The 13,101-nt window shown below is 44.6% G+C and overlaps 1 protein-coding gene across 9 annotated transcripts; it reads right to left on the bottom strand.

Annotated features, from left to right (window-relative positions):
- Positions 1 to 1,998: 1,998 nt before the first annotated feature.
- On the bottom strand, positions 1,999 to 11,136 carry LOC117648373. 9 transcript variants are annotated; one of them, XM_034390878.1, is made up of 7 exons: positions 11,030 to 11,136; positions 9,703 to 9,870; positions 8,067 to 8,140; positions 7,137 to 7,344; positions 4,424 to 4,546; positions 3,236 to 3,729; positions 1,999 to 2,192 (listed from the first exon to the last, which is right to left on the bottom strand). In XM_034390878.1, exons 2-7 carry the CDS (start codon positions 9,835 to 9,837, stop codon positions 2,036 to 2,038), a joined length of 1,191 nt encoding a protein of 396 aa, XP_034246769.1. In that variant the 5' UTR covers positions 9,838 to 9,870; positions 11,030 to 11,136; the 3' UTR covers positions 1,999 to 2,035. The 9 variants fall into 9 exon arrangements, with proteins under 9 accessions (XP_034246769.1, XP_034246772.1, XP_034246767.1 ...); XM_034390881.1 differs by having other exon boundaries at positions 9,703 to 9,844; positions 11,030 to 11,102; XM_034390876.1 differs by lacking the exon at positions 11,030 to 11,136 and adding an exon at positions 10,586 to 10,656.
- Positions 11,137 to 13,101: the final 1,965 nt, after the last annotated feature.

Below are 13,101 nucleotides of genomic sequence, written 5' to 3'. Positions count from 1 at the left end.
GCCTGAGATATTGTCATATTAGTTTAGAAAGTAACCGATTGCTTTTTCAATTGTGTTACCCAAGCGTTAAGGTCAAAGGTCATGAGACGGAAGCCATAATATGTCAATTTAGCCCAAAACAGTGAAAAATACCCCCAATTTCAACATAACTTATTTTTTTTCTCCTTTCCTGTACATGGGGCCCTCAATGGGTGATTGCAGGCTCTTAGTACACTAATAGGGGAGTCTTCCACAAAAATTTCAGCCAAATCCATGATGACGTCTTTTTTTATATTTGCAGTTTTTATAAATTTTTTGTTAAAATTATTCACAAAAAATACAAAAAATTTTCAAAAAAAATAAAAAATATTTTTTTTAGTGTCTACTTGTAAGGAAGAGTCACCAAAAAAAATTTGGGCCAATTCTGACAACCTTTGTCTCAAGGCCTGTTATTCTGTCATGGAATGCACCTTCATGCATCATTTGTCCTGAAGTTTATTTTGACTTTCGACCACCAAAATTTGAGCCAAAAATAAAAACATAGCCCTTTAGGAGGTTACGTTACTCTACAAATCAAAGAGTGTACATGGTACGCTCTAACTGGAGCATGCCTGCAAGCACGCTCTAACTAGCGCATGCCTGCCAGGCATGCACTAACTAGTGCATACATGCCATGTACACGCTAACTGAAGCATACATTTACTGCATAAGGGATAGGGAGTTTTCTGCATCAGGAAGCGTGTACATGGCATGTATGCTCTAGTTAGTGCATGCTTGGCAGGCATGCGCTAGCTAGAGCGTGCTTGCAGGCATGCTCCAGTTAGAGCATACTATGTACACTCTTTGATTTGTAGAGTAGGTTAGGGAATTGCGTGAATGGTATAGGACTTTCAGGCGAAATTTTAATGCCCTTTCAAAAGCATGAACGATTTAGGCCTTTCCAGGGGCGTAAATCGTTAGCGCCCTTTGAGGACATAATTTTTATGCCTTTATGTTTCACCAGCGCTAACATGTCTGGTATCGTAACGCCATGCCATGTTACGCTTCTGCACTTGAAAGCACGGGGGGGATCCACCGGGGGGGGGGGGGGGGGGGGGGGGCACAAAGTGATACTTTGCCCCTGTAAGTAGGCAAAAAGGGCTACACCCCCCCCCCCCCAGGACGCCTCTAGATCCGCCACTGCTTGAAAGGCATCTGTGCTTGAACAAGTATGCATTTGATAGTGTGCACGTACTTCGAAGACAGCACTGAAATTCAAAAAGTGTGATTGTGTATTCGATTTTGATTTTCAGTTTTGTTGGGATTTGGAAGCATTTCAGTGGCTGAACCAAACGCCGCACGGACTCATTAGAGCATGAAAACGAAGTACCGTAATGCTAGTTTCAAAATAAATATTTAATTTTCCAACGTGAACTGTTGTAAAAGAACACACTCAAAAAAGAAAACTGAACAAATTGGCTAAACAAGCAAAACAAATCCAGAAAAGTCCGAAACACATTAACAATAAGAAGGCGTGTACAAGTGCCAGCTAATCTTTCTTCGCCCGAAGGATTCCCGCGGTTTCTGAGGACGACTCTCGCAGAGCGTGCTAACATTCGACTTTTGCAATTAACGTTATTTCTGAACCCCGTAAACGGCCAGAGATAGAAAAGTTATTCATATGGATGACCCCATCTTAAATTGAATTTCATACGGGGTCATCCTTATTAATAACTTTTCTATCTCAAGCCGTTTACGAGATACAGAAATAACGTTAATTGCAGAAGTCAAATGTTAGCACGCACAGTGGGCCAGAAGACCGGTGGAGGCGGCCAAAACTCTAGACGCGTTTTGGGCTCCAGAGTCGCTAAACGGGACTCGAACCGAACGTGTGACCCCACCAATGGATTGCTCTTCGAACGAGGAATCCATTGGTGGGGTCACACGTTCGGTTCGAGTCCCATTTAGCGACTCTGGAGCTCAAAACGCGTCAAGAGTTTTGGCCGCCTCCAGCGGTCTTCTGGCCCACTGTGGCACGCTCTGCTCTCGAGCAACCAGTTGCCTTGGGACACGGCAGCTACTCCGCGCCGCACAGGCTGCAGCGCACGTCCACGTTGGCCCCGAAGCGTTCCCGGAACGAAGCCATCTGCTGGCGGCAGGACCGACGCTCGTGCTGGAGGTCGTTGCGGTACACCGTGATTCGTCTCAGCGCGCCAGCGCCGCATCGGAAGAGCCTGCCGGCAGAGTGGTAACGAGTCGAGGGATTTTCGTTTCGAATCGAATCCAAACGGGATATGACATTATTTCGAATGCACTGTGGCAAAAAGCTAGGGAGAATTCTGTAAACAGCTTGTGATAATTCTCCGGAGCCCCCTTGTCAATATTCTCCGTAGGACCGTACAGTCATCTCCGTAGGACTATACTGTCTTCCAGGTCACACGGAGAAGACTGTACGGTCCTACGGAGAACACTGTAGAAGCCTACGGAGGATATTCATCGATATTGATACTTAGGCTACGGAGAATCTTGGCAAAAAAAAACGAACATAATTTTCCCTACCTTTTTGCCACAGTGTGCTTTGTTCGAATCAAAACAGGTAAAATGTTGCCGCCCTCAATTCGAATCGAAGTAAGCCATTCGACACTAGAATTTCTAAGTTTCATACAACTAGCTGCAATACAAAGGATTCCTGCTAGTAGAGCATTCTAGCCGTGGCCAAGTGAAGAACGAGAAGAATCACAAAAGACCCATTTAGATCCCATTATGAGAACACTGGTAAAACTAAAGCGTAACTCTATGCTTGAGTCACGCGTCAAGTTACGCTTGAAGACGTTACGCTTGAAATGAAGCATAATCTGGAAGTTCCCCCATGCATTTGGATAGGGGGTATCTTGGTGGATGAGCCTGTTACGCTTCACTGATTTCAAGCGTAACCTGCACTCAGATTCCAAACGCTCTGAATATAGCACGTATGGTGCAATGCAGCTGAGATATCGCACCACACGTGCAATGCGGCAGCCATATTGCACCTTACGTGCAATACGGCCCGAAAATGCCCTATGCTAATGTATGGGAATAAGAAGGCATTGCACTTCATGTGCAATGCTTTTGCATTGCACCAATTGACGCTATACTCATAGCGTTTGGATTCTCAGTGTGACTACGCTTGAAAACAGAAAGTAATACTACGCTTTGGTTTTACCAGTGAAGTACTGACAAAATGTGCAAAAAGTCAGTAACGTGCTGAGAGTGTGGCGAACTGTTCGCACGTCCCTACCTGTTGGCGAGATCTTCTCGGAAGCACAGGCCTCGCCGCGATCCGCAGTGCACATGCAGCTCTTGCAGTGTGGCCGCGTTGGCGCGCACCAGCGAGAGGATGGTGCGAGTGCTGCCGAAGCCGGCGCTCAGCCACTGCAGCCCGCAGTGGTCTGGCGCGCGAGTGAAGTCCAGGGCATGGTCGTCGTAGCTCTCCAGCAGCAGCCTCCGCAGTTTGGGCATCCACTGCAGCGAGGTGAGGTGCCCGAGCGCGAAGTCCCGCAGGTGCAGCTCTTCCAACTGCAGCGGCAGCAGGGGGACGTCGCCAGGACCTTGCACGTTTGCAGCGCATTGCAGCTCCAGCTTGCGCAGCGCCGGCATGCCTGCGATGACGCGGAGGTGCCGCAGGTCGGCGTTCTCCGCCTCCAGCTCCACGACGTGCGGCCCGACCTGCTGCAGCACGGCCTCGCCCCAGTCGGCGTCCGTCTCGCAGTGCAGGCCCGTCAGCTTGCGGACCTGGAACGCAACCTCAATTAGTGCGGAGAAAATTCATAAATGATTCTGTGAAGAAATCCAATGAATTTCAGTCAAACTACGATGAATTTCAGTTGAATTTCGATGAATTTCAGTTGAATTTCGATGAATTTCAGACAAATCTTGCTGAATTTTCATAAATTTCAGTGAATTTTACATGTTTGATGAGTTTTGGTGCACAAATTTGGCTGGAGTTGTTTCCCCTTGTACTTTTGTACGGAGATCCTCGTTAAGTTAACTTCATCATAATTCATAAACATAATCCATCATAATTTGACTGAAATTCATTGGATTTCTACACGGAAATTCAAAGTGATTTCCCCTTGCAAAAGTAACGGGCAGCCAGCGTGACGTTTCCGTATCCAAACGGAGTTTCCTCACAGTACGCTGACCAACTGTGTGCATCGAAACTTTGGAAAGCTAAACTAGCTTTCCTGTGTCCCGTGGTGCCTTGCAACGATTTACTGCATCACTGGAAGCAACATTCGGTTTGCAACATTTTACTTCAATTTTCCGTATGTATCTGTAAATTACAGATATCAAAACCTCTGTATTACGAACAAACACATCCGTATGACAAACGAAATTCGATCCTGCACAAAACTATCCGTACCCGACAAACACGATATCCGTAAGGACTTTACTGAGTAATTGGATTCTTACAGTGTACTCTCACCTGAGCCAAACGGCCTCCCAGCAGAAGGTCGTTCCGTTCCTTGCGGAGATTCGCTTCAGTGCTCATGTCAGATACGTCCAGTTCCTGGCGTGGAGGCGGCGCCACGGTGCAGCTGTCCTCGACCTGTCGGACACACTATTTATTTAACGTACCAGTGGCAATGGGGTCATGTCACGCGAATTCGACAAGATTCGAACCGATGACAGCACAGGAAACTGCTCTACGAACTGAAGTGTGTACTCAGTATGCATCTACAGATGCATACTCGCAAGTACACACCTACAGATGCATACTTGGCTGAGTACACATCTACAGATGCATACTTGGCTGAGTACACACCTACAGATGCATACCTAACCTCTCCAAGTATGCATCTGCAGATGTGTACTCAGCTGAGTATGCATCTGTAGATGTGTACTCAGCTAAGTATGCATCTGTAGGTGTGTACTCGCAAGTATGCATACTGAGTACACACTTCAGTTTGTAGAGTGGCTTCGATTGTTGGTCTTCTTATAGTCGTAACTAATCAGATTGGATAATAAGACCAACAATCAAAGCCAGTTTCATAAAAATCAGATCAAGATCAAATTTTTTGATCGAAATCCCCAAAGGCCCCTTTCGTCCCTTCGAAATATTGACTTAAAAGTCCATACGTGGCTGAGAGTGTGCACACTCGAACGTAAGTGTGCTCAGGTAGGTTAGGGTGGTCCAAAAAAAAAATTAAGTTGCTCGGATCGTCCAACGCCGCCCGGATTTGGATTCTACATCGAAAAAAATGAAATACGTGTTTTTTCCTTTTTCGAAAAAATGATTTTTAGGACCTCCTCAAAGCTCTCAAAGTTTTTTAACAGTGCTATTAACAGGAAAAAATCGTAACTTGGTCAATTTTTGACCGATTTTCAAAAACGAAACGGGGATTTGTTCGTTTGTGAATGCTTATTACGAAAAAAAAATATGCCCAACCCTCTTTTTGGTTTGCCTAACTATCAGGGGCAAAAAAAAGACTAAATTTCGGCCCAAATTGGCAAGAATTTCAGTTTGTAGGCCGCTACAGCCACTCCAAGTCCACCTTGTCAGCATGGCGGGGTGCCCCCACCACTAGGCAAGCCCCATGAACAGAAATGAGATGCCGGGTGCAATTTGCCTACCTCACAGGGGCATCAAATTGTGGATTTTTTCGAAAATCTATCAATAGTGGTGTCTCTTGGGGCCTCTGGGCACTCAGATGGGCACCCTTTCACCCGGTTCGGTACCCACACTACGTGATAAGAACAAACAATAGGAATGGACGATGCTGGAGCGAGGAACCGCAGCCACGCAAGGCCACAAGAAAAGCCATCAATAAATAAAGGAATTTTCTAAATTTTCACGTTTTTCTGGTCCTGAGAGGTAGGCATGAGGTGCTCAACAGTCAATTCCTTTAGTTTGTTTTCATCACGCAGTGCGGGTACCGAACCGGGTGAAAGGGTGCCCATCTGAGTGCCCAGAGGCCCCAAAAGACACCACTATTGATAGATTTTCGAAAAAATCCACGATTTGATGCCCCTATGAGGTAGGCAAATTGCACTCGGCATCTCATTTCTGTTCATGGGGCTTGCCTAGTGGTGGGGGCACCCCGTCATGCTGACAAGGTGGACTTGGAGTGGCTGTAGCGGCCTACAAACGGAAATTCTTGCCAATTTGGGCCGAAATTTAGTCATTTTTTGCCCCTGAAAGTTAGGCAAACCAAAAAGAGGGTTTGGGCATATTTTTTTTCGTAATAAGCATTCACAAACGAACAAATCCCCGTTTCGGTTTTGAAAATCGGTCAAAAAATGACCAAGTTACGATTTTTTCCTTCTAATAGCACTGTTAAAAACTTTGAGGGCTTTGAGGAGGTCCTAAAAATATTTTTTTCGAAAAAGGAAAAAACACGTATTTCATTTTTTTCGATGTAGAATCCAAATCCGGGCGGCGTTGGACGATCCGAGCAACTTCATTTTTTTTTGGACCACCCTAAGGTAGGTACACTCTAACGAGAATGTGCTCAGATGAGTACACACTAAACTTCTTACGGATACATCCTATCTGTATTACGGACATTTTTGTGCAATTGCAATTACGGATAGATTTTGCTTGTAATACGGATGAAATCATCCGTATTACAAAGAACTTTACGTCCGTACCATACGGATATTTTCGTCTGTATGTTACGGACACGAAAACCTTTGTATAACGGATAAAATCATCCGTATTACAAGCAAAATCTATCCGTAATTGCAATTGCACAAAAATGTCCGTAATACAGATAGGGTGTATCCGTAAGAAGTTTAGTGTGTACACTGCAACGATAGTGTGCCAAAATCAGAAAACTCCTTCGATCTCATGGAAATATATGCAACTGAGTACAAGTTCGTGGAAATGTACTCCACTGTAAATATGGTGTGACTTTAAGACGGAATATTTTCCGATGGCTTTTGGGAATGTCCAAAAGTGCACTGTAAATGTTGTCTTTCCTACAGGACTTTTTGTAAACCAACGGAAGTTCGTCGTTAATATACGAAGGTTCATTATAAATTTACGAAGAAAAATCGTGAAGTTACAAAGCCCTTCGAAGCCCTTTTTAGCCGAAGGATCCGTCGTTTATTCCGAAAATTAATTGTTGAAGTGTCGTGTGTACATTCTAAAGAGAATGTACTCGCGAGTTTGCAGAGTAGGAGAGCCCTGTCCTCACCTTGCGCTCCAGCTGTTGCTGCGCCCGCCGCATCTCCTGCAGCTCACGCTGCAGCTCCTGGACGCTGTGCTGCAGCTCCGCCACGCCGGGCCCTTGCCGCGGCTCCAGCCGGGCGCGCTTGCGGCGCATGCTGCAGGGCTGGTGGCCCGCGTCCGCACACTCGCCGCTGAAATGACGGCTGCACACTTCGCACCAGACGGCCTCGGCCCTGAAGGAGACGCAGTGAGATTGCCAAGCCCAACCCGACCCCCGTGGGCACAGTGGGCCAGAAGACCGGCGGAGGAGGCCAAACTCTAGACGCGTTTTGAGCTCCAGAGTCGCTACATGGGACTCGAACCAAACGTGTGACCCCACCTATAGATTGCTCTCCGAACGAGCAATCCATTGGTGGGGTCACACGTTCGGTTCGAGACCTGTTAAGCGATTCTGGAGCTCAAAACGCGTCTAGAGTTTTGTCCGCCTCCCTCCACCCGGTCAAAATCCCGGACAGCTCTGTGGCAGAAGGCTACGGAAAATTCTGTAAACAGCTTGTGGTAATTCTCCGTTAACCCCCCCCCCCCACTCTCAAGTTTTTCCGTAGGACCTTACAGTATCCTCCGTCGGAGGGTACAGTCTCCTCCGTAGGACCTTACAGTGATCTGCGAGGGAATAAACAGGCTTTCAGGTCCTACGGAGAAGAATGTACCATCCGACGGAGGATACTGTAAGAGCCTACGGAGATTCTTGGCAAACAAAATTACAGAATTTTCTGTACCTTTCTGCCACAGTGGGGTTTTGAGCGAGCTTCAGATGGGACTGGAATCGACCTTGTGACCCCACCAATGGATTGCCCTCCATTGGTCGGGCGTGGTGGGATCGCACGTTCGGTTCGAGTCTTTACAGAGATAAGACGAAAGCAAAACGAAAAGGTAACAGTACTCCTTGCAGTACCTGGTTGGCATCTCCGAAAGCAAGCTCAGCAATGCGAAGTTGTCTGGGAAGTGAACCGGCTCGCCCCTGAAGGCCTAAAATGAAAAGATATGGTGTCTTGAAATCGTGGTTGACACTACAAACTGCTAATCCAAGTGCACTGCTAGTAATGACCACAACAAAAGTACACAAATTTCTGGCAAATTTTTTATCAGGTATTTATTGTACTTTAGTACAACAGTTGTTGTACAAAGTACAATGGAATCGGCATGACGAGTGCTGTGCAGTCCAGGCCTCGTTGTGGTTTGTACCGAGTTTGTACAATCCCTGTTGTACTTTAATTGTACAGTTTTTGTTGTTCTTTGTTGTACTATCCACACGTTTTCTCGCAGTGTGTAGACCAAGTTTACGCTAGGTAGCGTGAGCCACGTTGGCATTACAAGAATTTAGGCACTACACAGCAAGAAATCGTAGGCCTCAACTCTTGTAATGCTGTCCTTCACTTTGGAATGGTTCCAGAGTGTTAAGACAGACACTAGGATAACATTTCAATGCACTAGAACAATATGGGTGTCACATAGTCAATTTTTGGGGATCCAGGAAGGTAAATTAAAGAGTTTTTTTGACAATATCTCTGGTGTTTATGGATTGCCGTCCCCTATATTTTGCTGGCAGTAAGAGTACCCCCTAGGGCGGCCCTTTGATACCAATAAGATCGAAAAGTAAGATGGCGTGCGTATTTTGGGAATTCAAAAAACCGTGATTTTTAGTCAAAAACGCTCTTTTTGGCAAAGGCTGAGGGTCCCAAAGCTGTTTCTCACAGTATTGCGTTGCCATTTACTGTTTTCAACCCGTTTGAGGGCTTAAAGACACAATTTTTAAACGACTAAAAAGGCAACTTCTAAATTTTTTTTTTTCAAATTTCAAAAATTTGCCACGGCTAAAGTTCTTAATTTTTATTCAAGAAAATTTATACGAGTGGTCCTTGAGTGGAAGGCTATGATAAAAAAATTGGGAGCCGGATGTGAGCAAGTGCGTTGTGGAACATGATGGTTTGACGTAGAATGCCCCGCGGCACGACATAATGAAAACTCAATTTGGAGATAAGTCGAATTATTCCCTTCTTCCGCTTCCAAGATCATTTCCATGTAAACATGCGACCTCAATGTAACTGACAGAAAACTGGAACATATTGTTAAGTTCTTATATCTCGTCGGATGCAAAATTTAATTGCGGAAATTTAAGGTCAAATAACGGTCATTTGAAGCTTTATTCAATCTTTCAGCGTGCGAAGAAAGAACAACATTCTTAAAAACCTGCGAAGCATTTGCCTTATAACTACGAAGAAAATGAAGGCGTGGAAGAACTGCTTCGAATTATGAAGAAATGCTGCGTACTACGAAAGATTTTGCTTCAAAATACGAAGCGTATCTTCGTAGATTTTACAATGCCTTTATTTTTTCTTAGTACGAAGCTATTCTTCTAAGAGTTTTGACTGTTTCAAAATGTTACTGGACCACATTCAATGACGGAATTCCCGCACCGATGCAGCGCTCAATCAAAACGCAGAACTGTGTGGCATTCGTACATAAAAGCGTATGTACTGTTGGATTCCCCACGAAGATACGTTGTTCTGTCAGATGATCACTCAACTCACCTTCCGGTCCTGAGGGCATTCATCACCGAAATCGGGGTTCCGGAGGCACGACAGGCAGAAAGTGTGCCCGCACGGCAGGGTCTTCGGACGACGCACCTCCGGGTCGAAGGCTTCGAAACACACTGGGCACTCCATCTGCAACCTCGCAAAAGGGAAATCCTTCGAATCCTGAGGCGGAAAAGAACGCAAGGTTAAACTAGATGTAGCACAAGGCTGCTCTGCCGTTCCAATCTGTAAAATGTCACACGGTGAAAACAGAACCTGGTTTACCCGGGAAGCCCAGGGTGAAGGCATAGGCGATTTCCAAGAGTTCCTGGGAAAACCAGGAACCGATTTTACTACGCATGTATTCCTTTGAACACAGTGTCACGTTCGTTGGAATGTAAATAAGCTGATAATATGGCTGATTCACAATGGAAACTCGCAATGATTACGAGTTTAAATGGACCCGTGCCTACGATAGCATTTGCTTCATAGAAGAAAACGAAGGCGTTGTAGAATTTCTTCGTGTTACGAAGGATTCTGCTTCGTATTACGAAGAAATGCTTCGTTTTACGAAGGATCTTGCTTCACAATAGAAGCATTCTTCGTAGAATTAACAACGCCTTCGTTTTCTTCGTATTAAGAAGCGATTCTCCGTAGTGATTATACTGTGCAAGTCTCGAACCGGAACCAGGCCTGCCAGGAAAAAATGCCACGTACTGAAAACAGTATGAAAAGGTTTGTGCCCACCCTGTTGAGTAGTGAACAGATGCTCACAACTGATTCAAGGCGGAAGTAAGGGGAACACAAACGAAACGTGAGTTCTTGGTGTGACAAGTATGGGAAAATGGGCCGGCCCTTGGATTTCAATCCTTTAAGATCGCGTCACGTTTTTACGTACCCCTCCGCAACATCCGGGATGTCATCAGAGCCTTATGTCTCTTAATCTCTTACTTCCGGTCAAAGATCAATCCATAAAAAATCAGAGGAGAATTTTGTAACATGGTTACGCAGCTTTTGCAATTACATGTGGTACAGAAATTTGTATCACGATGGATATAATTTTTTTCTTTGTCATGGTTACAGAATTTCGTAACATGGTTACAGATTTTCGTAACGATTACAAAATTTCTTAAGTCATTACACTGCAAGAAAAAGTGTGAGTAGTACAACAAAAGTACAGAAAAATAACTGTACAATAAAAGAACAACGAGAATTTTACAAACCACAACGAGGCCTGGACTGCCCAGCACTCGTCATGCCGGTTCCGTTGTACTTTGTGGAAAAATTGTTGTACTAAGTACAATAAATTCCTGATAAAAAATTTGCCAGTAATTTCTCTTACTTTTGCTGTGGTATTTCAAAATAAGAGTTTCGCTCGAACCTAGTCTTCTTGGTTCTGACCCAAGGTCTTTCTAACATTCTTTGAGACACAACGCTCCCCGAAACTCTGAGATGTCGGCAATCGAACCCCAGATTCTGGCTCGGCGGCCAGCCATGCTTTCAATTGCGTTGTGCGGGCACTCTACCAAAAATGTCCTGTCAATGCCGTTAATTTATTACCAGTTTTCACTGTAGGTCAATTCACAGCGTTTACTGTGATCTGCTCACGCGATTCACTGTGATCTTTTTCACGGTGTTCACTGTGATCTGGTCTACAGTAAACACTGTGAGTTTGACGCCGCTGAGCACCGAAGTGCTGCAAATCAGGCCCCAAATTTCACGGCGTTTACTGTGGCCAGATCACAGTGAACACTGTGCCCGAGATCACAATGAACGCCGTGAAAATTTTTCACAGCAAACGCCGTGAATTGCATAACAGCAAACATTGGTACACTGTAAACTAGGGGTACGCGCCTTTTAGTTTGGGCGCGTAGTAGGCGAGCGATGCGTTGACTGAACACATTCTTATAGGAGATGGTGAAGAAAATGTGCAAAATAAGGCCAATACGGGGTCTTCCATAACAAAAGGGGCCCGGGCTTTAAGTCATTTTCGTGATTATACTACTGAAAACGGGAGGAAACAATGAGAAAAACTAAAAAATTGAAATTTTGGTCACAAATTGGTAAATTTGGGGGAAAAAAAAAGGTCTAGGATGAAAATTTTGGGAAATCCTTTTTGTGATCAGCAAAACCAAAACTGCAGGAAAATATGTAAAACTTAACTTAAAAAAATTTTGGGCCAAAATTGGTAAATTTTGGGGAAAAATAAAGGTCTGGGATGAAATTTGGGAAATCCTTTTCGTGATCAGCACACCAAAAATGCAGGAAAATATGTAAAACTCGACTTGAAAAATTTTTGGGCCGAAATTGGTAAATTTTGGGGGGAAAAATAAAGGTTTGGGATGAAATTGGAAGTCAGTTTCGTGATCAGCACACCAAAAACTGCAGGGAAAAATGTTAAAAATCGACTTGAAAAATTTTGGGCCGAAATGGGGAAATTTTTGGGGAAAAATAAAGGTCTGGGATGAAATTGGAAGTCAAATTTTTGTGATCAGCACACCCAAAAAAAACAGGAAACTACAAAAAACTCGACTTGAAAATTTTGGTCCGAAATTGGTAAATTTTGGGGGAAAAATAAAGGTCTGGGATGAAATTGGAATCATTTCGTGATCAGCACACCAAATAAGTACGAGTCAATGACCCCCGAGGAAATTTTTGGGCCCCAAAAACATGGAATTTAGTTTAATGAGTATGGGTTGCTGTTGTTAACATGAACGCAATTTCTAAGGGGTTCCCTGTTAACGGTGTGTCCCCTGAACCCGAACCCTTCGTTTGCAGTCGAGTAACATTCAATGCCCGCATTTAATTTCTTAATACGATTCACAAATGCCTCAATTACCATTCGATATCCCTTGTTGTTGAACTTATGAATACGCAAAGTTATTAGTAATACCCATAAATCCCTTTTTCTTCCTTTATTTTAAACTAGCGGATGGAAAATATATTGATTTTTCTGAATTTTTTTGGCTGAGCGATAGCGAAGCCTGTTTCCAAATGGGTTGAAAAATTTTCTGTCTTCTGTCTGTCTGTCTGTCCGTGTGTGTGGTGTGTGTCTTTGGTCGCACTACTCCCTGAAAAGGTTGGCCGATCTCGGTGAGATTTGGGACACTTTTTGGGTATGTCCTTGGGTCGGCACACGCGAAATCTCACAATCCTAGCTCAACTGGTTTAGTTTTTTTAGGCCCAAAAACCAAAATTTTTAAAAAAAGGCGGGAAAAATCGAGTTTTCTGTAGGCAGATGCTTGGGCGTGATAAAAGGGGGGTCTGGGGGGCCCGAGCCCCCCCCCTGAAAAGGGGGGAAAATTACAAGGGGGCAAGATCGAGTAATCTGGAGATGAAGCAATCTTTTTAGAATGAAGGGGGGTCTGGGGGGCGGAGCCCCCCGACGCAAAAAAGTTAGGAAAAACGACGACG

This window comes from Thrips palmi, unplaced genomic scaffold (genome assembly GCF_012932325.1).
Source record: "Thrips palmi isolate BJ-2018 unplaced genomic scaffold, TpBJ-2018v1 HiC_scaffold_3, whole genome shotgun sequence".
NCBI lineage: Eukaryota > Metazoa > Arthropoda > Insecta > Thysanoptera > Thripidae > Thrips > Thrips palmi.
This window is presented reverse-complemented; position numbering and strand designations above follow the sequence as displayed.

What these genes read in the sequence shown, in the direction of transcription:
- LOC117648373 (XM_034390878.1), bottom strand. Translation starts at nt 9,837, where the DNA reads ATGGAGTGCCCAGTGTGTTTCGAAGCCTTCGACCCGGAGGTGCGTCGT. An exon ending in TGGGAGGCCGTTTGGCTCAG is followed by an intron (nt 3,730 to 4,423) that starts GTGAGAGTACAC and finishes GTTGCGTTCCAG; the next exon opens with GTCCGCAAGCTGACGGGCCT. An exon ending in CGAGAAGATCTCGCCAACAG is followed by an intron (nt 2,193 to 3,235) that starts GTAGGGACGTGC and finishes CTCTGCCGGCAG; the next exon opens with GCTCTTCCGATGCGGCGCTG.